Source organism: Rhinichthys klamathensis, unplaced genomic scaffold, assembly GCF_029890125.1.
Source record: "Rhinichthys klamathensis goyatoka isolate OS25496 unplaced genomic scaffold, OSU_Roscu_1.1 h1tg000043l_1, whole genome shotgun sequence".
In the NCBI taxonomy this organism is placed as follows: Eukaryota; Metazoa; Chordata; class Actinopteri; order Cypriniformes; family Leuciscidae; genus Rhinichthys; species Rhinichthys klamathensis.
In genome coordinates, this window is record NW_026606590.1 from 922,756 (window position 1) to 950,000 (window position 27,245).

Below are 27,245 nucleotides of genomic sequence, written 5' to 3' on the forward strand. Positions count from 1 at the left end.
TCTGTTTAAGGAAGGGTTTTATTCAGCTTTAACGCATCCGAACGGAAACACAGGCAGAACGAAGCAGAAAGACACGCAGCTTAAAGGACGCAGGAATCTGCATCGAGAGAGTGAAGCAGAGAGAAAGGCCGGCTTTAAAAGCACCGGGGCAGAAAATGCAAGTTAACACACAAAAGCACGTTTGTGATGCATTATTGATGCTGCGGCCTTCGCTCTGCTGAGCTCCTCTGAAACGCTTTGATGTGTGTGTGATTGAACGCAGTAACACTCGTGCTTCCACTGCGAGAACAGATAAAAGCACATGCTTAGAAACCGCCAGTTCACTGCAAACGCAAATGCATCTTCATTTACAATGACGCAGCAGATGCTGTCTGAATAATGCATCTCATATTCATAGCCTAGGACAGAAAAACACACATTCTTCCCAGTGATGAAAACAAACAGCGCTCAACATGTTAGTGTGAATCATACAAAACCTCTCGAAAACACGCCTGCCTCATATTGCACACCAAAAAAAAATATATATATATATATACAAAAAACAATAAAAATATATATTTTTTGCAGTTTAATAAAACTTATCATTACTCATTTTAAATGTCATAAAAACAAACTATATATTTCAATAATTAAAAAAACTTATTTATGAAAAAACAACAAAAATAAGTGTATTAATGCATAATTATTAATAAATATAATTAATAAAATGTATATATTGATTAATTATTAATAAATGATAGATTAATACACAATTATTTCAAATAATTATTTATAAATAAGATCACTACGTTACAACACATTATACAGTGATAATAATCTATACACATATTAATGCTAAATACCTTCAAAAGAACAGAATTTATTTGTAATAGACATCTTTTGTCAAATTATAAATCTATTTGCTCTCACTTTTGATCAATTTAGTGTATCCTTGATTAATAAAAGTGTAATTTATATTTTTTATTTAGCATTAGTGTGTGTATATATATATATATATATATTATGCAAATTATATATACAGTGGTGTGAATAAGTTATTACCCCCATGCTAAAGTTGCCTAAAAAGAGGAATAAAAAATCATCTTTTGGAAATTGATCTTAATGCCTTAATTAGAAAAAATGAGGAAAAATCCAACCTTTAAGGACACCAATTTTCTTTGTGTATGAATAATGTATCATAAATAAATAAATGTTCTTCCTTAAAATACAGGGTGCATAAGTCAGGCCCCCCCCTATGTTAAATTCCCATAGAGTCAGGCAGATTTTTATTTTTAAAGGCCAGTTATTTCATGGATCCAGGATAATATGCATCCTGATAAAGTTCCCTTGGCCTTTGGAATTAAAATAGACCCACATCATCACATTCCCTTCACCATACCTAGAGATTGGCATGGGGTACTTTCCATAAGATCATCTTTCAATGCAAATCAAACCAGCTATAAGGCTAACTGAAATAACCCCATGCCAATCTCTAGGTATGGTGAAGGGAATGTGATGATGTGGGATATTTTAATTCCAAAGGCCAAGGGAACTTTATCAGGATGCATATTATCCTGGATCCATGAAATAACTGGCCTTTAAAAATAAAAATCTGCCTGACTCTATGGGAATTTAACATAGGGGGGGCCTGACTTATGCACCCTGTATTTTAAGGAAGAACATTTATTTATTTATGATACATTATTCATACACAAAGAAAATTGGTGTCCTTAAAGGTTGGATTTTTCCTCATTTTTCTAATTAAGGCATTAAGATCAATTTCCAAAAGATGATTTTTTATTCCTCTTTTTAGGCAACTTTAGCATGGGGGTAATAACTTATTCACACCACTGTATATATATATATATATATATATATATATATATATATATATATATATATATATATTTAATTGTATAATAAATATTATTATATTTTGTGGCAAAGAAAAAAATAAGAATAAAATATATGTCCTTGAATTAAATAATATAAATCAATCACAAAACTGCCCAGACGCATTACAATAATCTGATGCATTTATTCATCACTGTAGCTCAAAAGAAGAAAAACACTTTCTTGTTAATATTCTAGATCTTCAGCAGACATTCATGGAATAAATTCATGAGTGCATATTATTATTCATTACAAGATCCAACATGTGACAAGCCACATAACTGATCTGAAATGCACTGAATTAAATGTCTTTTCTGGCTGCATTAGCGCAGAACAGCGTCACAGACGTTCATATTGTGTCCTGGATATTAATAGAAGGAAACATCATAAGCTGTTTAATTATTTTTCAACAGAACAACCGTGGCAAAATGAGTCCAAAGTGTTCAGTTCACTTACTTAAAGAAATGTATTAAATCCGTTGCCTTAAAATTATTAAGTAAATCAACTTAATGCTTAATTGAAAAAATTAAGTTATGTGAACACATAACTAAATTTTTTCAATTAAGCATGACATTTATTTACTCAATCATTTTAAGGGTTTCCTCAATTTCTTTTAGGTTAAGTCAACTGATCACTTTTTAAAGTGTAACATAATCATGATCCACAGGTGCATTTAATGCACAAAACACTAGACAAAACAGACAATCTATAATGCAATTATCACATTATTGAATGCATTATAGGTTCAGGCTGCGTATGACATTCATTTTGTACTTGTAACTCAGAGATGCTCTTTCCTGTGGGATATAATGCGTTTCTGTTATCGGCTTAGGGGGTTTTCGATTATGGTTATGGTTATGACAAATGTGATTACGGCCCTGTTCTATTCCACATAATCCAGAGACGAACGCATTTAATCACACTAACGACTGCCTCAAACACACGGATGCTGTCGCACTCAGCACGTGTTCTCTGTGTCAACACTGGGAGGACAGAAGCTGCAGACGAAAACTAAACCAAAACTAAAACGCTTTCGTTAACTGAAATAAAAACTAAAACAAAACTAAATTAAAACATTTTAGTTAACTGAAAATAAAAATAATTTAAATCGCTTTCAATTACTTAAAAAAAACGTCTCAGGTTACGACTGTAACCATAGTTCGCTGAGAAAGGGAACGAGACGATGCGTCATCGACGCTTTGGGGAACGCCCCCAGCGTGAATGCGTCTGAGCATCAATGTCAACTAGTCCAATGGAAAGAATGAGCGTCACGGGCGGGTGACGTCATGACCAGGAAGGGATAAAGCACATCCGGTGAAAACCGGCATTAGCTTCAAAAATGTCGAAGCAAGCCGATCACAGGGATGCAGGAAGTATGGCAGGGTGACGCATCGTCTCGTTCCCTTTCTCAGGGAACTATGGTTACAGTCGTAACCTGAGACGTTCCCTTTCGAGGGAACTCACGATGCGTCATCGACGCTTTGGGAACGAGAATACCCAAAACGCCAGAATTCCAAGTACCTGAGTGTCAGTCTGTTGAAACTAAGCACTAAGCACCTGAGAACCTGGGGCAGCATCCAGGTCCAAACTGTAAAACCTGACGAATGCGAGCGGTGAGGACCAGCCTGCCGCATCACATACGTCTTGAAGAGAAACTCCAAATAACAAGGCTTTAGAGGCCGCCATACCCCTCGTAGAGTGAGCTCTGACCGCCAAAGGACACGGCTGGTCAGAGTACTCGTATGCAAGTGAAATAGCCTCAACTATCCACTTACTAACCGTCTGTTTAGAAGCAGGAAGACCCTTCTTAGGTGATCCAAAGCAAATAAATAACTGGTCGGACTTCCTCATTGACGATGTCCGATGAACATAAGTATCCAGTGCTCGCACTGGACACAAGTGGTTCAGCCTTTCCTGGTCCACAGATGTAAAAGGAGGAGGACAGAAAGCCTGCAGCACAATAGGCCTCGGAATCAAGGTCGGCACCTTAGGGACGTATCCCTGTTTCGGATATAAGAATGCCTTGACCATCCCCGGTGCAAACTAAAGGCAAGTGGGGGAAACCGAAAGGGCCTGAAGGTCTCCAACTCTCTTAAGGGACGAAATAGCTAGCAGAAAGATAGTCTCAAGGGTAAGAAATTTCTCTGAAACCGAATCTAAGGGCTCGAATGGAGCCCTAGACAGGCCTTCTAGTACTATTGCCAAATCCCAAGCTGGCACCCTAGTGCGAGTTGCAGGCCTCAGCCTCAATGTGCCACGAAGGAAACGTGTAATCAGGGGGTCTCGACCCAACGATGTACCCCCCACCAGGGCGTGGTAAGCCGCAATGGCCGCCACGTAAACCTTAAGTGTGGAAGGACATAAACCTGACGTAAAGTGCTCCTGCAAGAACTCGAGTACTGTGTTCACAGAACAGTTAACCGGATCCCACTGATGTCTGTGACACCATACAGAAAAAACTTTCCATTTCAGCGCATATAGTTTCCTAGTAGCTGGAGCTCTGGAGCTTAGAATGGTCTCAACAACCTCAGTTGAGAGACCACTCTCCATGAGTTGGGCCCCCTCAGAGGCCAAACCCACAGGTTCCAAATCTCTGGTCGGGGGTGAAATATTGTGCCCCCAGCCTGAGACAGAAGGTCTCTCCTGATCAGGATCTCCAAGGGAGGACCGTCTAAGAGATGGATCAGGTCCGGGGCTGGGTGAGTAAGGGAGAACCAAAGTGGACAGTGCGTCGTATGCTGAGACGCAAACAGATCCACCTCTGCTTGGCCGTAAAACTCCCAAATTTTCTCCACCGCCTCGGGGTGGAGTCTCCAGTCCCCTGGCCTCAGCTCCTGCCTCGACAGGATGTCTGCCCCAATATTCTGGTCCCCAGGAATATACACTGCCCTCAGGGAGAGTACCTTCCCCAGAGACCACAGGAGGATCTGGTGCGCCAGCTTGTAAAGCGGACGCGACCGCAGACCCCCCTGACGGTTCAGACAAGAGACCACCGATGTGTTGTCTGTACGGACGAGCACATGATGGCCCCTCAGGTCTGGGAGGAATTGCTTCAACGCATTGAAGACAGCCATCATCTTCAGGCAATTTATGTGCCAAGAAAGATGATGACCCCTCCACCGACCCTGAACCGAGCGGCCTTCCATTACCGCTCCCCAGCCGGTGAGAGAAGCAACTCGATGGCAAAGAGCTCCCAACACCGGACCTTGGGTTAAGAATAGGGATGCACCGAATCCAGGATTCGAATTCGGATTCGGACGAATATTGGGCTTTTTAACGGGGTTCGGTTTCTGCCGAACCTCATAATTTTTTTCCACCGAACCGAACCCTAGGCTTGCACTACGCGGCTACGTCGAAGTCACCAATCAGTGAATGACATCAAAGTACCGCGTGAACGAATAGAGAGCAGACGGCTCCTTATGCTTTTGAATTGCTCTCGCGGTACTTTGATGTCATAAACTGATCTGTCTGTGCAGCTCTCAGGTTCAAGTCGAACAAGCCTGTAGTAGTGTATGGCGTTGTGTCAGGAAGAAAAATAGGGATAGCTCACAGCTAAAGTTATTGCAGAGGCCAGACAGACTCACGGAGGCGATTGGCATCTCACAACTCGCACTTTTATTCCACAATCGAACTTGTGTAACTGTCTGTCACACGTTCTACCGTCCACAGCGTTACTTAACAAAATAAGGTAAAAATGAGCATCAAACAGAAATAACCCGCATACATGGGCATGTGTTCGACTTCGAGGCGCACGGCACATACTGTACAATACGGACTGCAGTGCAGACAGTTTAACAGGGAGCGCGCAGTTCTTAAAGGAGCCACACCTTATTTCCACTCGTCGTTACAGTAGGTGGACCGTTCGAATGCAGTAGGCTGTGAGAAAGTGAAAATGGAACTCGTGAGCAGAAAAAGTGTTGTTTGGCAGTACTTTCAGTGAAAAGAAGGCAATTCAAGTCGAGCTACATGTTCAATTTGCAATGCCGATTTGTCTCATGGTGGCAAGGACTCTAAACAATAGGCTACACAACATCGCCGCTGTTAAAATGTATAATGTTGCTTATTCTTTTTTTTTTTTTTTTTTTTACAGTTATATAAGTAAAAGTAGTGTTTATTATTTACAGTAATAAAATAAAATGAAAAATCCACTTTGTTTACTTCATTAATGTGTTTACTGTGTTAATGGACTGAGGATGAGGGTAGGATTCGGTATTCGGTTTCGGATTCGGCAGAATCTTAACCAATGGATTCGGTATTCGGCCGAACCCCACAAATCTGGATTCGGTGCATCCCTAGTTAAGAACCAGTGTTTCCTCCATATAACCAAGGCACGAAGGCACCGCCGCGTGATCCTGATCATACGAAGTGGGTTTCCCCTCGGGGAGAACCCTCTGGTCCTGAGCCACCACTGCAAAGGTCTCATGTACAGCAGGCCAAAAGGTATCACGTTGGACGCTGCTGCCAAGAGACCCAACAGTCTCTCGAACTGTTTTACAGTGCGTGACTGGCCTAGCCTTAGCTCTTCTGTGGCTGCCAGGATAACAGCTACACCAACGGGCGATAGAGTGGCCCGCATCGTCACTGAATCCCATACCACACCAAGGAAAGTGGTTCTCTGTACTGGAGAAAGAACACTCTTCTTGGCATTGAGCCTCAACCCCAACATCTGCATATGAGCGAGAACGACACCTCGGTGCCGAACCGCCAACTGCTCTGATTCCGCTAGAATCAGCCAGTCGTCGATGTAGTTCAGAATACGTATGCCCTGAAGCCTGAGTGGTGCTAAAGCTGCATCTACGCATTTCGTGAGCGTGCGGGGTGATAGAGCTAGACCGAAAGGAAGTACCCGATACTGGTATTCTTTGCCCCCGAAAGAAAACCTTAGGAACTTCCTGTGCTGAGGGAGGATGGAGACATGGAAGTAAGCGTCCTTCAGATCTATCGTGACAAACCAGTCCTCGGATCTGATTTGAGTCACGATCTGTTTGAGTGTCAGCATCTTGAACTTGAGTTTCTGTACTGAACGATTCAACAGACGAAGATCTAAAATGGGACGCAACCCTTCATCCTTTTTCGGAACAATGAAATAACGACTGTAAAAACCCGATTCTCTGTCGGGTGAGTACACCTGTTCTATAGCTTCCTTTGCTAACAGGGCCTTTACCTCTTGCTCCATTACCAGAGCCTGCTCGGGATGCACTACTGTGAGCAACACCCCGTTGTAGCGAGGAGGACGAGAACCGAACTGGATTCTGTATCCTTTCTCTACAATCTGCAGGACCCAACGAGAACACCAAGGGTGAGGGGGTTGGCAGAACGGTCCCGTGAGGACCCCGAAGTGGAACGGGCACCGTATTCTGAGGTGTACACCGCTCCACTTCGGTTGGGGCCGTCCTCACAGGTCTGACGCCATTGACGTCAGGACCTCTTTTTATGAGCCGAAGTCTTCTTCGCCTGAAGAACGGTCCTCAGATCCGGCTTCGACTTAGAAGACTTCGACTGAGAGTGTTGCGCCTGTTTCCAGTGTTTATGTGGAGGTGCACGAGACGAAACACTCTCTTTTTGTTGCGCACGATATGAGGAGCTCGGCGGCTGGGGCTGCTCACGCCCAGCAGCCCCAGGGGGCTGGACACGGCAAGGGAGAAACTTTTTAAACGCCTCCACTTGCTTCTTTGACTCTTGAAATCTCTCGACGACCGCATTGACTGCATCGCCGAAGAGACCAGAAGGCTCAAGCGGAGCATCCAATAAAAAAGCCCGATCTTTTTCTTTTATTTCGGCCAAATTTAACCAAAGATGCCTCTCAGTAGCTACAAGGGCTGCCATAGACCGCCCAATTGCTCTGGCGGTCTCCTTAGTAGCCCTGAGAGACAGATCGGTGGCCCGACGAAGTTCTCGAACCTCGTCAGGACCAACTCCCTCACTCCTATCCAGATCCCCCAGCAGGTCAGCTTGGTAAGCCTGGAGCACTGTCATAGTGTTCAGACATGCTCCAGCTTGACCTGCTGCCGTATAAGCTTTGCCCACTAACACCGAAGTTGCTTTAAGCGGTCTAGTGGGCAAAGCTGAGGCCTTCAGAGATGATGCTGGACCAGGTGACAGATAGCTCGCGAGCGTCTGTTCAGCCTGGGGCATCGCCTCATATCCGTACTCTTTCAGCCCTCTTATACCTGAATATAAATGAACTTGAGGGCTGAAAAGACGTGACGAGTACGGTTTATCCCATGATCTAGATAACTCGTTATGAAGATCAGGAAAAAAGGGAAGGCCCCGTGGTGGAGGTGATGTAGCTGAAGAAAGGAAACGCTCGTCTAATTTGCTTTTGGGACGAGCACCCCTCTTCTCAGCTGGCCATTCAATATTTAATTTTTCTACAGCCCTAGACATCACGTCAACCAGCTCCTCATATGCTGGGGAAACAGGTCGCGAATCTCTTTCCCCAGTGTGTGTGCTTATACTCTCCATACTCATCGCATCAACCTCCTCAGAGGAAGAGTAATGAAGTAATGGAGGGCTCTCTCCCCCGGGCGGAAGAAGCCGCAGAGCGGGCTTCCGACACCGGGGGGAGAGCACTGGATCCTCCGGGTAAGGAAGGAGAAAAGGCCCTCGGACCCGTCTCCAACCCCTCCAAAAGATCCTTTTGCGATCCCCAGGAATGCATTCTCCGTGCTGCCTCGGCAACAGCGGGTCGTGCACCCTGAGGATCGCGAACCTGACCACTCTCGTCAAAGAGTGACAGGCGAGAACGGAGCATGCGAAGCGGAAGCATCTCGCAATGCTGGCACTCAGCCCCCTCGAAGGCTGAGACCGCATGCTCCATTCCCAAACAAATAACACAAAGCTTGTGTGTGTCCCCACCCGTTAAATAACCCGGGCAGGGAGAGGCACACTGCTTGTACATTTGTTTCGCCATAACTCTTTTAATATAAATGCAACAGACAACAATAAATAGACAGAGACAGAGTAACACAGATCGCTTGCTGAGACACAGAAGCTAATGCCGCGTTTCACCGGATGTGCTTTATCCCTTCCTGGTCATGACGTCACCCGCCCGTGACGCTCATTCTTTCCATTGGACTAGTTGACATTGATGCTCAGACGCATTCACGCTGGGGGCGTTCCCCAAAGCGTCGATGACGCATCGCGAGTTCCCTCGAAAGGGAACTTAAAACTAAATTAAAATGCTTTCGTTAACTGAAATAAAAACTTAAAACTAAATTAAAAATGTTTTTGTTAACTGAAATAAAAACTTAAAACTAAATTAAAATGCTTTCGTTAACTGAAATAAAAACTTAAAACTAAATTAAATTAAAAAGCTTTCATTAACTGAAATAAAAACTTAAAACTAAATTAAAATGCTTTTGTTAACAGAAATAAAAACTTAAAACTAAATTAAAATGCTTTCGTTAACTGAAATAAAAACTTAAAACTAAATTAAAATGCTTTCGTTAACTGAAATAAAAACTTAAAACTAAATTAAATTAAAAAGCTTTCATTAACTGAAATAAAAACTTAAAACTAAATTAAAATGCTTTCGTTAACTGAAATAAAAACTTAAAACTAAATTAAAATGCTTTCGTTAACTGAAATAAAAACTTAAAACTAAATTAAAATGCTTTCGTTAACTGAAATAAAAACTTAAAACTAAATTAAATTAAAAAGCTTTCATTAACTGAAATAAAAACTTAAAACTAAATTAAAATGCTTTCGTTAACTGAAATAAAAACTTAAAACTAAATTAAAATGCTTTCGTTAACTGAAATAAAAACTTAAAACTAAATTAAATTAAAAAGCTTTCATTAACAGAAATAAAAACTTAAAACTAAATTAAAATGCTTTTGTTAACAGAAATAAAACTTAAAACTAAATTAAAATGCTTTCGTTAACTGAAATAAAAACTTAAAACTAAATTAAAATGCTTTCGTTAACTGAAATAAAAACTTAAAACTAAATTAAATTAAAAAGCTTTCATTAACTGAAATAAAAACTTAAAACTAAATTAAAATGCTTTCGTTAACTGAAATAAAAACTTAAAACTAAATTAAAATGCTTTCGTTAACTGAAATAAAAACTTAAAATTAAATTAAAAAGCTTTCATTAACTGAAATAAAAACTTCTTCGCCCCAAACACTGGATTTATCCGTCAGAATGAGCAAACGCAGGAGTGTGTGTCTGTGACTGTCCTTGACATGTCTAATGGGGCTGTTTATAACATCAGATCTCATGATCAGTGTGTGTGTGTGTGTGTGTGTGTGTGTGTGTGTGTGTGTGTGTGTGTGACGGGACAGATGGCGTCTCTACCTGCTCACACCTCAGACGTGACTTTACTCAAGGAGACGAGAAGATTCCCGGAGAGATTCACCTGTCACTTTACTTTACTGTACACACACACACACACACACACACACACACACACACCAACCTGAGCTCTAAACCTATCCATCACACACACACACACACACACACACACCAACCCGAGCCCTAAACCTACCCATCACACACACACACCAACCCGAGCCCTAAACCTACACAAAACACACACACACAAATCCGAGCCCTAAACCTGCCGATCAAAAACATGAATACACACACACACACACACACACACACACACACACTCTCATACACACTCACACATTTTTGGGGAGTTGTGAGCAAAGCCGGTAGGTTTCAGTCTAATGGGATAACATGAACCAGCATTTTCAGGGGGGGGGGGGACATGTTCCCATCAGCCGAGTGTGTGTGTTTGTGTGTCTGACCTCCACATCCCTCATTACAGACAGCAGATCAGCACTGACAGCCCAGCATCATGTTGGTGTGTGTGTGTGTGAGTGAGTGAGTGAGTGAGTGAGTGAGTGAGTGAGTGAGTGAGTGAGTGAGTGAGTGAGTGAGTGAGTGAGTGAGTGAGTGAGTGAGTGAGTGAGCGAGCGAGCGAGTGAGTGAGTGAGTGAGTGAGTGTGTGTTTGTGTGTGTGTGTGTGAGTGTGAGTGAGTGAGTGTTTGTGTGTTTGTGTGTGTGTGTGTGTGTGTGTGTGTGTGTGTGTGTGCGTCGGCTGTATTATTGTTGTATTATTTATCACTGTCAAGCTGCTTTTATACAATCTGTATTGTAAAAAGCACTATATAAATAAAGGTGACTTGACTGGACTCTCCTGTTCTGGTCAGAATCTGTTCCAAAGCAAATGTGAAGGCTGACTTACAACCGTTTCCCAGACCGTGCGGCGGGTTTGTTTTCATGAGTGCAATGACTGACTGACTCACACACACACACACACACACACACACACACACACACACACACACACACACACACACACTCACACTCACACGCAAATCTGTGACTCCATCTGCAGTGAGGAAAAGCCACTTTACTTTAAAATGTGTGTGATGTCTGAAAGGAGTCGTTCCTGGAGACGAAAAAACACACCGAGAGGAAAATAGCGGCTCTCAGAAATAACAATGTGCCTGAAAAACTGCAGGAGCAGCTGGAGAAAGCATTGAAATTGACCCACTTTTGGAAAGGAGAGCGGATCCTTTAATCCAAAGCAGGGATCGTGATGGAGGGCCAAGAGCATGCTGGGATACTGGAGCAACAGGCCAAGCTGAAAGTCATCCCAGGCTGTTGGAAGTGTGTGTGAAGAAAAACCTCCATCTGCTGAGGACATGCGGATGCGCATTTGGCAGCGATACACTACCAGAGCTTTTCAAGAGCCAGTGTGACAAACACACACATGCGCGCACACACACACACACACACGCACGCACACACACACACACACACACACACACACACACACACACACACACACACACACACACACACACACACACACACACACAGGGGTGTAAAGCGTGGGATGCAGTGGTGTAAAGCGTGGGGTGCAGTGGTGTAAAGCGTGGGGTGCAGTGCTGTAAAGCGTGGGGTGCAGTGGTGTAAAGCGTGGGGTGCAGTGGTGTAAAGCGTGGGATGCAGTGGTGTAAAGCATGGGGTGCAGTGGTGTAAAGCGTGGGGTGCAGTGGTGTAAAGCGTGGGGTGCAGTGCTGTAAAGCGTGGGATGCAGTGGTGTAAAGCGTGGGGTGCAGTGGTGTAAAGCGTGGGGTGCAGTGGAGTAAAGCGTGGGGTGCAGTGGTGTAAAGCGTGGGATGCAGTGGTGTAAAGCGTGGGGTGCAGTGGAGTAAAGCGTGGGGTGCAGTGGTGTAAAGCGTGGGGTGCAGTGGAGTAAAGCGTGGGGTGCAGTGGTGTAAAGCGTGGGATGCAGTGGTGTAAAGCGTGGGGTGCAGTGGAGTAAAGCGTGGGGTGCAGTGGTGTAAAGCGTGGGATGCAGTGGAGTAAAGCGTGGGGTGCAGTGGTGTAAAGCGTGGGATGCAGTGGTGTAAAGCGTGGGGTGCAGTGGTGTAAAGCGTGGGGTGCAGTGGTGTAAAGCGTGGGGGCAGTGGTGTAAAGCGTGGGGTGCAGTGGTGTAAAGCGTGGGGTGCAGTGGTGTAAAGCGTGGGGTGCAGTGGTGTAAAGCGTGGGGTGCAGTGGTGTAAAGCGTGGGGTGCAGTGGTGTAAAGCGTGGGGTGCAGTGGTGTAAAGCGTGGGGTGCAGTGGTGTAAAGCGTGGGGGCAGTGGTGTAAAGCGTGGGGTGCAGTGGTGTAAAGCGTGGGGTGCAGTGGTGTAAAGCGTGGGGTGCAGTGGTGTAAAGCGTGGGGTGCAGTGGTGTAAAGCGTGGGGTGCAGTGGTGTAAAGCGTGGGGGCAGTGGTGTAAAGCGTGGGGTGCAGTGGTGTAAAGCGTGGGGTGCAGTGGTGTAAAGCGTGGGGTGCAGTGGTGTAAAGCGTGGGGTGCAGTGGTGTAAAGCGTGGGGTGCAGTGGTGTAAAGTGTGGGGTGCAGTGCTGTAAAGCGTGGGGTGCAGTGGTGTAAAGTGTGGGGTGCAGTGGTGTAAAGTGTGGGGTGCAGTGGTGTAAAGCGTGGGGTGCAGTGGTGTAAAGCGTGGGGTGCAGTGGAGTAAAGCGTGGGGTGCAGTGGTGTAAAGCGTGGGGTGCAGTGGTGTAAAGCGTGGGGTGCAGAGGTGTAAAGTGTGGGGTGCAGTGGTGTAAAGTGTGGGGTGCAGTGGTGTAAAGCGTGGGGTGCAGTGGTGTAAAGCGTGGGGTGCAGTGGTGTAAAGCGTGGGGTGCAGTGGAGTAAAGCGTGGGGTGCAGTGGTGTAAAGCGTGGGGTGCAGTGGAGTAAAGCGTGGGGTGCAGTGGTGTAAAGCGTGGGGTGCAGTGGAGTAAAGCGTGGGGTGCAGTGGAGTAAAGCGTGGGGTGCAGTGGTGTAAAGCGTGGGGTGCAGTGGAGTAAAGCGTGGGGTGCAGTGGAGTAAAGCGTGGGGTGCAGTGGTGTAAAGCGTGGGGTGCAGTGGTGTAAAGCGTGGGGTGCAGTGGTGTAAAGCGTGGGGTGCAGTGGTGTAAAGCGTGGGGTGCAGTGGAGTAAAGCGTGGGGTGCAGTGGTGTAAAGCGTGGGGTGCAGTGATGTAAAGCGTGGGGTGCAGTGGAGTAAAGCGTGGGGTGAAGTGGTGTAAAGCGTGGGGTGCAGTGGTGTAAAGCGTGGGGTGCAGTGATGTAAAGCGTGGGGTGCAGTGGAGTAAAGCGTGGGGTGCAGTGGTGTAAAGCGTGGGGTGCAGTGATGTAAAGCGTGGGGTGCAGTGGTGTAAAGCGTGGGGTGAAGTGGTGTAAAGCGTGGGGTGCAGGGGTGTAAAGCGTGGGGTGCAGTGGTGTAAAGCGTGGGGTGCAGTGGTGTAAAGCGTGGGGTGCAGTGGAGTAAAGCGTGGGGTGCAGTGGTGTAAAGCGTGGGGTGCAGTGATGTAAAGCGTGGGGTGCAGTGGTGTAAAGCGTGGGGTGCAGTGGAGTAAAGCGTGGGGTGCAGTGGTGTAAAGCGTGGGGTGCAGTGGAGTAAAGCGTGGGGTGCAGTGGAGTAAAGCGTGGGATGCAGTGGAGTAAAGCGTGGGGTGCAGTGGTGTAAAGCGAGGGGTGCAGTGGAGTAAAGCGTGGGGTGCAGTGGTGTAAAGCGTGGGATGCAGTGGTGTAAAGCGTGGGGTGCCGTGGTGTAAAGCGTGGGGTGCAGTGGTGTAAAGCGTGGGGTGCAGTGGAGTAAAGCGTGGGGTGCAGTGGTGTAAAGCACTGGACTCTAGAGCAGTGGAGACGAGTTCTCTGGAGTGTAGAATCACGCTTCTCTGTCTGGTAATCCGATGGACGAGTCTGAGTTTGGCGGTTGCCAGGAGAACGGTACTTGCCTGACTTGCCGAGTGTAAAGTTTGGTGGAGGGGGGATTATTCAGCATGACTGCACACCAGTGCACAAAGCAAGGTCCATAAAGACATGGATGAGGAGTGTAGTGTGGAGGAACTTGACTATCTATCTATCTATCTATCTATCTATCTATCTATCTATCTATCTATCTATCTATCTATCTATCTATCTATCTATCTACCTTTCTATCTATCTATAACAATTAAAATCTCCCTTTCTTGATATTTTGTCCAGTTCAATAATTTCTACTGAAAAACATTTGTATTTATACAATAATAATGATAATAATATAAGAAGAAGAATGAATTATAAAATGTATTTAACTGTCATGAAATGAAATGATGCAATTTGCTAATTATTTTGCAAAAAATCGTAAAGGTCCTAAAAACAAAAAATATGATTGCTTATATTTTGGCCTGAACAGTTCTTGACAGTTTAATGAGATTCACACAAATGACTTAATTGTAATTGTGCCTTTAATAATCATTTAGGCTGCGATGTGCCAAAGGCTCTGCTCTTCACAGCCTAATGAGAACTGTGATATAAATCTGATCTACATTTCACAGGCTAACAGCCTCAAAGAGACACAAGAAACGTCGTTTCACAAGGAGCTCCTTTGGTGTGACAATCGATATTTAAAATCACACTGGACTGATGAACTGATTCTGGAAGCAAAGTTGAGGATTTAATGCTGCTTTCAGAACGAGTGCTAGAACAGCAGTTACACTCCCTCCTGCCAGAGAAGCTCACCATTCTTTCACAATAAGGCAAAGAGTCACACACACTCACACACACACACACACACACACACACATACGCTCTCTCTCGCGCGCTCTCTCTCTCTCTCTCTCTCTCTCTCTCTCTCTCTCTCTCTCTCTCTCTCTCTCTCTCTCTCTCTCTCTCTCTCTCTCTCACTCACTCACTCACTCAAACACAAATTTTTCTCTTCTCTAGTTTGCTTCATAATGGTTGGCAAATTTACCTGGCATTATATTACGTTTATTGTCGACGCCGTGATGAATTGCTCAAGAAGATCTTAAAGAATCTTCTAAATGCATATATCATTGCTATTTTAAGATATGAAAGTAATCAAAGGTTTTTATTTTACCTCTAACGATGATGGTAGTGGATTTCTTGGCCGGGTTTCCCACGTTGTTGCTGGCGATGCACCCGTAGAGCCCGGCGTCCTCGGAGGAGACCGCGGGAAGCGTGAGGGTCCCGTCCTTCATCAGGCTCTTCTCCGGCAGAGATCCGGCACTGCTGGTCCAGGTGAGGCTCGGCTCCGGCTCTCCTCCGGTGCTGATGCACACCAGAGACACCGTCTGCCCCGGGTTCACCACGATCGGGTCCTCCACCAACAGCTTAATGGAGGCCGGAGCTGCAGAACGACATGGGAACTCATCAAGGCAAGATTCAGAAGTAATATCAGCTGTAATTTACTTCTGAATGCTGTTCACGGTCAGGGACTATTTTTTTCCAGCGGAAGGAAGGCTTTTAGTGATTTTACTTCATGAAAGTTGCACTAATACATATTTTTTGGCTTTAATATTTGTATTGTGTGGTAACCGTGTTATAAAAGCTATAAGGTACTCGAGGCTAGTGCTGTATCGTGAATAAGTCACGTCTGACTCCTCTTCACGTTGTCCCTAACAACGCCCTTCAGCCGTGACTTAGTCACGATACAGCACTAGCCTCGATTACCTTATTGCTTACTTACTTCACTGTGAGTATATCGGCGCCTGAAGAGCCTCACCTGTTTTATTGGTCAGTCTGAAGACGACTTTGCGGTCAGCGATGCCGCACACGTTTCGTACGGAGGCGATGCAACTGTAGTTGGCGTAGTCCTTGGGCCTCAGGTTCTTCAACTTCAGGATCTTCGTTTCCCCCTGGAGCTCAGAGCGAGAGACAGAGAGAAATGTGTGCAAATGTGTGCTTCAATGCGCTTAATAGAATAGATGCGGCAGAACTGGAATCTGGAAACTGGAAGTAGATTAAGCACGTCCATATTTTCAAATTTCCAAAGCCTGATGCAAAAGTTTATCCAGGACCGAAACCAAACTTTTTATTTATATATAGACATATAATTAAAATATAAAAAATATTATAAAAATGACAAAACCACACAACAAATTTACTAAAATTTTAAATAAAACAAAATTGAAAACAGAAAATATATAAAGAAAAACTAATTCAAACTATTGAGGTGTCTAAGACCAATATCTAGCTACTGGAGTGCATCAGGGCTCAGTGCTGGGACCGCTTCAACAAATTTACTAACATTAAAAAAAAAAAAAAAATGAAAACAGAAAATATATAAATAAAAACTAATTCAAACTATTGAGGTATCTAAGACCCAGCATCTAGCTACTGGAGTGCCTCAGGGCTCAGTGCTGGGGCCGCTTCTCTTCTACATCTACATGTCATCACTAGGATCTGTCATTCAGAAACATGGTTTCTCCCATCACTGTTATCATCTAGCTACTGGAGTGCCTCAGGGCTCAGTGCTGGGACCGCTTCTCTTCTACATCTACATGTCATCACTAGGATCTGTCATTCAGAAACATGGTTTATCCCATCACTGTTATCATCTAGCTACCGGAGTGCCTCAGGGCTCAGTGCTGGGACCGCTTCTCTTCTCCATCTACATGTCTTCACTAGGATCTGTCATTCAGAAACATGGTTTATCCCACCACTGTCATCATCTAGCTACTGGAGTGCATCAGGGCTCAGTGCTGGGACCGCTTCAACAAATTTACTAACATAAAAAAAAAAAAAAAAATGAAAACAGAAAATATATAAATAAAAACTAATTCAAACTATTGAGGTATCTAAGACCCAGCATCTAGCTACTGGAATGCCTCAGGGCTCAGTGCTGGGGCCGCTTCTCTTCTACATCTACATGTCATCACTAGGATCTGTCATTCAGAAACATGGTTTATCCCATCACTGTTATCATCTAGCTACTGGAGTGCCTCAGGGCTCAGTGCTGGGACCGCTTCTCTTCTACATCTACATGTCATCACTAGGATCTGTCATTCAGAAACATGGTTTATCCCATCACTGTTATCATCTAGCTACCGGAGTGCCTCAGGGCTCAGTGCTGGGACCGCTTCTCTTCTCCATCTACATGTCTTCACTAGGATCTGTCATTCAGAAACATGGTTTATCCCACCACTGTCATCATCTAGCTACTGTAGTGCCTCAGGGCTCAGTGCTGGGACCGCTTATCTTCTCCATCTACATGTCTTCACTAGGATCTGTCATTCAGAAACATGGTTTTTCCCATCACTGTTATCATCTAGCTACTGGAGTGCCTCAGGGCTCTGTGCTGGGGTCGCTTCTCTTCTCCATCTACATGTCATCACTAGGATCTGTCATCAGAAACATGTTTTTTCCCATCACTGTTATCATCTAGCTACTGGAGTGCCTCAGGGCTCAGTGCTGGGGTCGCTTCTCTTCTCCATCTACATGTCATCACTAGGATCTGTCATTCAGAAACATGGTTTATCCCATCACTGTTATCATCTAGCTACTGGAGTGCCTCAGGGCTCAGTGCTGGGACCGCTTCTCTTCTACATCTACATGTCTTCACTAGGATCTGTCATTCAGAAACATGGTTTATCCCATCACTGTTATCATCTAGCTACTGGAGTGCCTCAGGGCTCAGTGCTGGGACCGCTTCTCTTCTACATCTACATGTCTTCACTAGGATCTGTCATTCAGAAACATGGTTTATCCCATCACTGTTATCATCTAGCTACTGGAGTGCCTCAGGGCTCAGTGCTGGGACCGCTTCTCTTCTCCATCTACATGTCATCACTGGGATCTGTCATTCAGAAACATGGTTTATCCCATCACTGTTATCATCTAGCTACTGGAGTGCCTCAGGGCTCAGTGCTGGGACCGCTTCTCTTCTCCATCTACATGTCATCACTAGTGTCTGTCATCAGAAACATGCTTTTTCCCATCACTGCTTCGCTGATGACACACAACTCTACTTCTCATTCCAGACAGAGTATCTGACGGGAGCTGCTCGCATCTCAGCCTGACTGACAGACATTTCTTCAACTAAACCTTGTGAAGACAGAACTGTTGTTCTGTGGTCTCGGCCAACCCAACACTTCATCACAACTTCTCCATTCAGCTAGACTCGTCATCCATAACTCCATCCAGGACAGCCAGGAACCTTGGAGTTGTGATTGACGATCAGTTAAACTTCACAGAGCACATTGCTAGAACTGCGCGGTCCTGCTGATTTGCCGTACACAACATTAGGAGGATCAGGCCCTTCCTATCAGAGCTACACAACTCCTTCTTCAAGCTCTTGTTCTCTCCAGACTGGACTATTGTAATGCTCTCTCCTTCCAGCATCTGTCAAACCTTTGCAACTGATCCAGATGCTGCAGCAAGAGTGGTTTTGTGGTGCTATCCATAAGAGGCACTAGGGGTGTAATTATATATCGTGTCACAATATATTTCAATAAAAAAAAGGCAACAATATGTATTGTGGATAGTTCACCCACAATAAAAATGACTGTGTGAGAAAAAAACAAACAAGTTTTCAGAGTTTTAGTGTCAGTACTACATTAAACTACAATATATAATGTTGAATATAATGTAGAATAATGCAATGGGGAATATTTGTGGGTCCTGATAATGCGAAATGTCTGATGATACCAGTAAAAAGTGGTATACATTATTTTAAAGACATCTAGTCAGTGAAAGAGTGCAAGCTTATTCGTCTAAAATATTTCTATTTTCAGCTTCAGAATCATGAATATTGTTATTCTGGGGTCTCTATTGTCCTGTGCTTTGGCTTTCAGCACCAAATCCAAGCCTATTTATTTACACCCATAATGCAATATCAAATTTAGCATTTTAATCAACAGTACATTTTTTGTTAACGTTTTATCATATGTCTTGGAGTATAGCAGTAATATCATATCGTGAGTTAAATATCGTGATATGTATCGAATCGTGACGTGAGCGTATCGTTACACCCCTAAGAGGCACAGTTAACATTTTTATGGTTTTAGTTTCAGTTTTAGTTATCTATAGTAACAATGTTTCAATACATTTAAACTATTTGAATATTGCTTGTTCCACAGCCATATTTAAATGATGTTCATTTCTTTAACAGACAAAATTTTCACAATGAACACAGCTATGCTGATTATAAGCAATTTGAATAAATGCTTTTTAAAAACATGATTATTTAAATCAAATAGATGCAAATTATAATGTTTCTGACCTTGTCTGACCAATATCCATCACGTTAAGTTTATTCGTTTATGCTAAAACTGTGCAATGCAAAATCTCACTGTAAATGTAGGCCTGCACGTGTTTTGAGTGGGTTTGTTAAATAAAAATGCCAGCAACTGAATCCTAATATACAAAACAAAAAACACAGTGCATGAAGGACATGCGTCAGCATTATATGATAAGGCATCATCGCCGACAGCTTTCATCAGCGCCGCGAGTTCATCATTAATCTGTATCTCATTACCGTTCCACTGCAAATCCATTCACTGCGTCGCTCATTTCAAAGGCTACCTTTGGAATTTTAATATGCGGAAACGATAAATGCGTCGGCGGCTCCTTATCGTGTTTCTCCACCGCCATACGGCACCGAAACGCCGGGGGTCTTTAGGCCCGTCGGTCCTGAACGCTTGTAAAGCATCTTCCCATCCCAGAGAAACAGAGCGCTGGCTTTGATGTGGCGTCCCACTCATCACTGTAGATTATAATATCACACAGATAGAGTCCTCACAACTAAGAGCTTCCCTGGCTTTCATATTCCGACGATCATTCACCCAACGTAATTTCATTACGCGGACTGTGTGTATGTCACCTCCTCGTCTGCGTCTGGCTGATAGCGTTCTCGCCGCTCGCCTGTCAAGATCCTGATGGGAAACCAATTGGAATAAAAATCCACAAACGAGATCAGAGAGACAGAAAGAATGAATGTGTCTAAATAGGAGAAGTGTGTGTGTACGTGTGCTGAAGAATAACTGCTATCGGAGAGCTCTATCATTGAACTTTGACGTTTATGTGTTTGATTATTATACGCATATATTTACAATTCTAAGAAGAAAAGGTTCCATATGCTTTCGTCAGAATGGGATAATTTGATGGATTTAGTTTCAGTTAATTAATTCTGTTTTAATTCAAATCGCAATTAGAAAACTAAACAGCTCATAGACATACTTTATGAAATAACCCATTCAATTATTTAAGACATTTGTCTTTAGAACATTTTTGGCATAAAGTGTTCTTTAAAATTAAATCAAGAACCATAGAGTTAAAAATAGAACCTTTTTTAGTTACACTTTATTTTGATAGTCCACTTTAGATATTCTACTATAAGTAACTTTGCAACTACATCGAATGGCAGTCAATAGAATACACTGTTTGCTTAATATCACATTATTCTGATATTTTGAGTAACTTTGCAAGTACAACTCAACTAACAGTCTACTAATAATACTCTAATGAGAGTTAGTTGACATGTAGTTGTAGTCACAGTTAGTGTAATGTCTAAAGTGTGCTATCAAAAATAAAAGGCGTTTTTAAAGATGTACAGATAAAAAATAAACAGAATAGTTAATAAACAGAAGATAACAACCCAGCTAACAGCAAACTTTCCAGTAATGTTAATAGAAGAATTATCTGGTCTATTATTTATACATCATTCATGGAATGTTTTTCTGAATCATTTTATTTGGATGTTGAACATTTTTTAAATGTAGCGGAATGTTTCGGAATGTTCAGGGAACCTTTAAAAGTAACATTATGCAAAATGGAATGTTCATTTAAAAAAAAACTGGATGTTTGAAGATTCAGAGAACCGTAAGAAATAAAGATTTCTTCACTGTAACAAAACGTGTTGTGAGTGAGACTGTGTCTGCAGTTTCTCCCGTCCCGTGACAGACACATAAAGAGGAACAGAGAGCCAGGACGAGTGAGCGAGACTATAGCTGTTCTCATGACATCTACAGCGGAAACAACACGAGCTCCTGACGGCTTCCACTGACACACACACTCTCACGCCGGCCTGAAGTGTGTGTGAAACAGTGGGATGACGTTTAGTGCCAAAGCAAGGCTTCAGACGAGGTGTTGAAGGAAGAGCTAATTACCAGCATCACCTTTAAACAAACATAATCCTCACATACTGATGCTAAACGTCATTAAACTGTCTTCTGCTCACCAAAACTGCGGTTATTTGATCAAAAATACAGCAACAATTATGAAATAGTATTAGAATCAGCTGTTTTCTATGTGAATATACAGTAAAGTGTAATTTATTCCTGTGATCAAAGCTGAATTTTCAGCATCATTACTCCAGTCTTCAGTGTCACATGATCCTCCAGAAATCACTCTAATATGAGGATCTGATGCTCAAGAAACATTTATGATTATTATCAGTGTTGAAAACAGTCATATTTCTGTGGAAACGTCATACGTTTAATTTTTCATGATTCTTTGATGAAAGTTTATTTGAAATATAATCTTTTGTAACATTATTAATGTCTTTACTGTCACTTTTGATCAATTTAATGCGTCCCTGATGAATAAAACCATTCATTTCTTTAATATGCAGTAAAAAAAAAATCACCTAGAAATTGCTAGTAAATTTCACAAATAATTACAAACACACTGAATACAGTATTTTCTTGTAAAACTTACTCCAATAAAGATTTTTAAATTACAGTAGTCTACTTTGATTCTGTACAATGACCATATTCAAGCACTTCAAAGAATATCATGTAGTACATGAATTAATTTAGCAGATATATTACCAAGCAAGAAAATTATATTCTCCGTCCATATTTATTTTCCTGTTTTCAAGTTTCCAGGTCAGAATCTTGTTTTCCCTTTAAATGAACATGTTCTGACCCCGTTGGCAGATGTTCTTGTTTTAAACAAAAACTCAGATTTTTTTCAAGGCTTAATATCTTCACTCATTTTGCTTCTCCAGTAAATGCATCTTGATTTAAAGGTGCCATGTGGAATGTCTGCCAAAAAATAAATTCATACTCCACATATTCCATACCAGATGGGGGCAGTATACCTCCAGAAAGTTGGCCTACTCTAGTCTGTTTTTTAGTTTCGGGTTGTTAATCTTCTAAAACCGTCAAATCGTCCGCTTTGTCCCGCCAAAGCCTATTTTGATCGGTGAGTGATGTAGAATATAATGACTGCTGCGCTTGACAGGGCTTATAACGAGCAGAGAGAGAGAGAGAGAGAGAGAGAGAGAGAGAGAGAGAGAGAGAGAGAGAGAGAGAGAGAGAGAGAGAGAGAGAGAGAGAGAGAGAGAGAGAGAGAGAGAGAGAGAGAGAGAGAGAGAGAGAGAGAGAGAGAGAGAGAGAGCGCCCCGGCCGCGCGCGCGCACTCTCACGTCTTCAACAACACGAGCGCAGTCCTCCTGCTCTCTCTCTCCCTCGCGCATTTTAATCAAATCAATTGACACGATAGTAAGGCCGCAGTTCATTTGGAGATTTTTTTAGAGATTAGAGACTCAATGAACAACATCTCAACACTAAATTATAAAGGCCGGTCTCATATAGACAGGATTGACATCAGGTTCAAGTACGCCCACAAGCCGTGCGAGTTATTCGTGTACTGCAGTGTGGCTGGTGGTTATGTATGTTGCCCGCATACCGCCTCCCATGGCCGAAACTGGTATTACGACACCAGTCGGGCCGGCGCTAGTAATTTAGCATGCTAATTTAGGTTTATATCTCGGCAGCACTATAACTTGTCAATTTTTTAATGACATCATTGCACTTATTTCTTCTCATTCTTTTGATGCGTGTAGCTCATTTTTTGGAAAATTTTACCTCAATTTTTACATAGGGCACCTTTAAGCATGTTCACAAGCTTGCACTGAAAAACAACAGTATTGCTTTCAGCAAGGGCTATACCACCCCATAGTTGGGTTACTCGTTGGGTTATTTTTAACCCAACATTATTAAGTGAGCAGAATGGTACAATAAAAATAAAAAAATAATAATAATAATAATCTAGTTTCCAGTTTAGAATCGTGTTTTCCCTTTGAATTAACATTAATTTTATGACCAAACTCACTTCATTTTGATACATTTCTTCAACGCTTACTATCTTCACTCATGTTGCTTCTCCAGTAAAAGGATCTTGATTTAAAGGGTTAGTTCACCCAAAAATGAAAATGATGTCATTAATGACATTTATAATGGAGGGACAGAAAGCTCTAAAAAAAAATCTAAAATATCTTAAACTGTGTTCTGAAGATGAATGGAGGTCTTACGGGCTTGGAGCGACACGAGGGAGAGTCATTAATGACATAATTTTCATTTTTGGGTGAACTAACGCTTTAATCATGTTCAGCTTGCACTGGAGAACAACAGTATTGCTTTCAGCGAGGGTTACATTCTTACCTGGGTGAAGAAGGGCTCGTAGATCTCCACGCCTTTATCGGAGCCCTGCGAGAGCACGTCTCGTCCGCGGTTCCAGCTGTAGCGGATGGGCGGGTTGGAGTTGGCCACGCAGCGCAGGAACACCGTCCGCTCGTAGTAGAACTGCTCCTTCGCCTCCCCGATGCTCTGATGCACCGTCACCACCGGCTCGTCCAGATCTGACGACACACACAGCGTCTCAATACATCTCACTTCGCATTCACTTTTTATTTCGGACAACAAAAGACCCAAATGACATAAAATGTAAAAATACAATATGTTGCAACATACCGAAAGAAAAAAACAATATCTATATAGTATTATAACAAAAATTTCAATATGTCCGGAAAGGAGCCGGATGAAGCAGAAGCTTTTCTGCCACTAAAACCTATGTAAATATTTGTTTCTGATAAGTGTGTGTCACTTTTTTCCATGGCATATTTTAGCAAACATCGTAAATTCGGTATCAGTCGAAAGCTTATAGTCAATAATTGTATCCGTTAAAACTCATCTTTGATCACCAAAAGGACATTTTGGACCTTTCTTCATGCCTTAAAATATCTTGAATGTAACTCGACACCCTTGTCTCATTTAGTATGCGCGGTTGTATGAATATGCAAATGAGCCCCGCCTCCACTCACTCCCTCAGCTCAGAGATCCACTGGTTGACGATCACACGTTGATCTGATTGGTTACAAGGTCGTTTGTGACGTCAGAAACACCAGCGATTTCAAACCGTGTTTTTGAGACTGTCTTTGGTTCACTGCAGTTTTAAGGAGGAAATACTCAGCAATGCTGTCGACTTATGAACTTACACATAGGGATGCAACGATTACAGATTTTGTAAGTACGATTATTGTCTGAGAAATAATCACGATTTAACGATTATCATGATTATTATGCATCAATTAATTTCACAACACTACTTATGTATAATATCACATGAACACTCAACACTAGATTTGAATGTGTTATTTATTGCTGCCACAACACAGTAAAAAATTATAAAATGACAAACAATAATCAATCTCTTCCTTTGGAATTAAAGAGAAGTGCTTTGTACACCAGCATTTTTCTTTTAAAAATAACAAATTAAGTCAAAGGCTGCAGGGCTCTTTGATTGAAATAGATCACAAAATTATTAAGTGTTTAGTTTGTTCTAAATTTATTTTCAACCTGAGGTAGAAAACTTGAAAACAATATCTTGTTGGTATTTGACATAAAACTAAAATAATACTAATAAATCCCAATGAAAATAAGAATAAACAAAGTATTTGGCTCTATTGAATTAAATGCAAGCTAAATATTAGGCCTATGTATTTCTTTTAAAAGAAAACAAATATAGTCCAAATGTTATCCACCAAAATTATTGTACTTATTTTAATACTCTTTTTTAATTATTAATCCAAATTTTACATGTGCCTTTAGAAAATAATCTTCAATTATAATCGGAAGTTTGAGTAAAAATTATAGAAAGAAACTGAGAACATCTCTCATGCAGTGTTATTAATAACTGAAATGCAGTTAATTGGTAGTCGTCTACACGGCCCTGATCTTATGTTAGTGTTTTACACCGGGCATATTACAACTACAAAGCCTAACATTTACACAACACAGACAGGAGAAAGCAATAGGATATTAAGTTAAATGTTCACTGACTGAAACTCTTGAGAGCACGTCACATTCGGTTTTCCACAGACTTGCGTAACCAAAACATTCCGCTGTTTTTTTGTTGTTGTTTTTTTTACGTTGCACTGGAAGCTGAAAGTTGCACGCCGCGTTCTGCTTTTTCCAAAGCGCTAGGGCGGTTGCGCTCCGGAGGCGTCTGTCGTTGCTCTGTTGGTTCTTGTCACTTGACCCACAGTGCGCTTGCGGCATTCTGAAAAGTTGAGATGTTTTTATCTCGATGCAGCGCGGGCGCGCTTGGAAAAAACGAGCGCGTCGCTTCCATTATGAGCGCGCCTACATTTGAAATAACGAACTTGAGCGTGCTGGTATATATTGCGTGCAACAGTAGAAATAAGTTCATTAGATTCTGCTTACAATTTATACTATGGTGTATCCATGGAGTAATGATGTGTAACACACACACACATATATACACAGAAGTTTGAGGACTACATGAGGAGAGCCCGTTTTCTTCATGCAACGATTAAAAAATTAGGAAACTTATGACTTTTGTGAATCATTTGAACTGGGTAATAATAATAATGTTTTTTAATTGCACAAAAAAAACATTGAATACATCACGATTCTGTAAAGTTGTGTATGATAATATATAGTGCGTCAACGTTTTCTATCTTGCCTCAGGGTGGGAAGCCCCTCACGTTACATTCTTGAGCCCGCAAAAGACGCGATCTGTGAACAGGCCCTTAAGGTGTTTTTTTCGGTGGAAATAGAGCGTCGCTGCTTAGTCCCTCTGCCATAGTGGTTGACGAGCACGGCACTTTAAGCTGGTGCACCGCCGGTGTAACTTTGTTTTCGTTTTGTGTTAGGTGCAAAAGTTCCGTTCCATGCAGAACACTCGGTGTAGCATAGTCTTTACGATTAATTAACCGTGACGTTTTAAAGCGCGGTTAATTGCGAAATCCGGTAATCGCTGCATCCCTACTTACACATGGGTTGAATTTACACATAGTTTCAGCACAGCGCCAGTTCTGTATGCTTGTGAATCTGCTCGATAAAGATTTCCTCCGCTGTCACAGAGAGTGAAACACTGCGCCTGACGACATCACTCAGCGCTTTCATCGGCTCTTCCGAGAGGAGAATCATCTCCGGAGCGGCCGGATTCACTCTCGTTCCTCTGGAGGACAGACTGACACTGTTGATCAATGAGCAGACAGAGCGATCCTTCACGCGGGGGACGCTGAACACACACCAGCCGTGTGTCCTCCGCACACACACACCAGCCGTGTGTCCTCCACAAACACACACCGGCCGTGTGTCCTCCACAAACACACACCGGCCGTGTGTCCTCCACAAACACACACCAGCCGTGTGTCCTCCACAAACACACACCAGCCGTGTGTCGTCCCCAAACACACACCAGCCGTGTGTCCTCCACAAACACACACCGGCCGTGTGTCCTCCACAAACACACACCGGCCGTGTGTCCTCCACAAACACACACACCGGCCGTGTGTCCTCCACAAACACACACCAGCCGTGTGTCCTCCACAAACACACACCAGCCGTGTGTCCTCCACAAACACACACCAGCCGTGTGTCCTCCACAAACACACACCAGCCGTGTGTCCTCCACAAACACACACCAGCCGTGTGTCGTCCCCAAACACACACCAGCCGTGTGTCCTCCACAAACACACACCAGCCGTGTGTCCTCCACAAACACACACCGGCCGTGTGTCCTCCACAAACACACACACCGGCCGTGTGTCCTCCACAAACACACACCAGCCGTGTGTCCTCCACAAACACACACACCGGCCGTGTGTCCTCCACAAACACACACCAGCCGTGTGTCCTCCACAAACACACACCGGCCGTGTGTCCTCCACAAACACACACCAGCCGTGTGTCCTCCACAAACACACACCAGCCGTGTGTCCTCCACAAACACACACCAGCCGTGTGTCCTCCACAAACACACACCAGCCGTGTGTCCTCCACACACACACACCAGCCGTGTGTCCTCCACAAACACACACCAGCC

At 43.1% G+C, this 27,245-nt stretch overlaps 1 protein-coding gene across 1 annotated transcript in view; it reads right to left on the bottom strand.

Annotated features, from left to right (window-relative positions):
- LOC130082309 (MAM domain-containing glycosylphosphatidylinositol anchor protein 2-like) overlaps positions 1–27,245 on the bottom strand; it is a 137,184-nt gene that overhangs the window by 101,665 nt on the left and 8,274 nt on the right. Inside the window, exons 2-4 of the mRNA XM_056247163.1 lie at positions 23,555–23,795; positions 15,892–16,024; positions 15,247–15,516 (exon numbers count right to left, since the gene is read on the bottom strand). Of these exons, the coding sequence (XP_056103138.1) occupies positions 15,247–15,516; positions 15,892–16,024; positions 23,555–23,795 (644 nt within the window). The remainder of the gene's footprint in view (positions 1–15,246; positions 15,517–15,891; positions 16,025–23,554; positions 23,796–27,245) is intronic.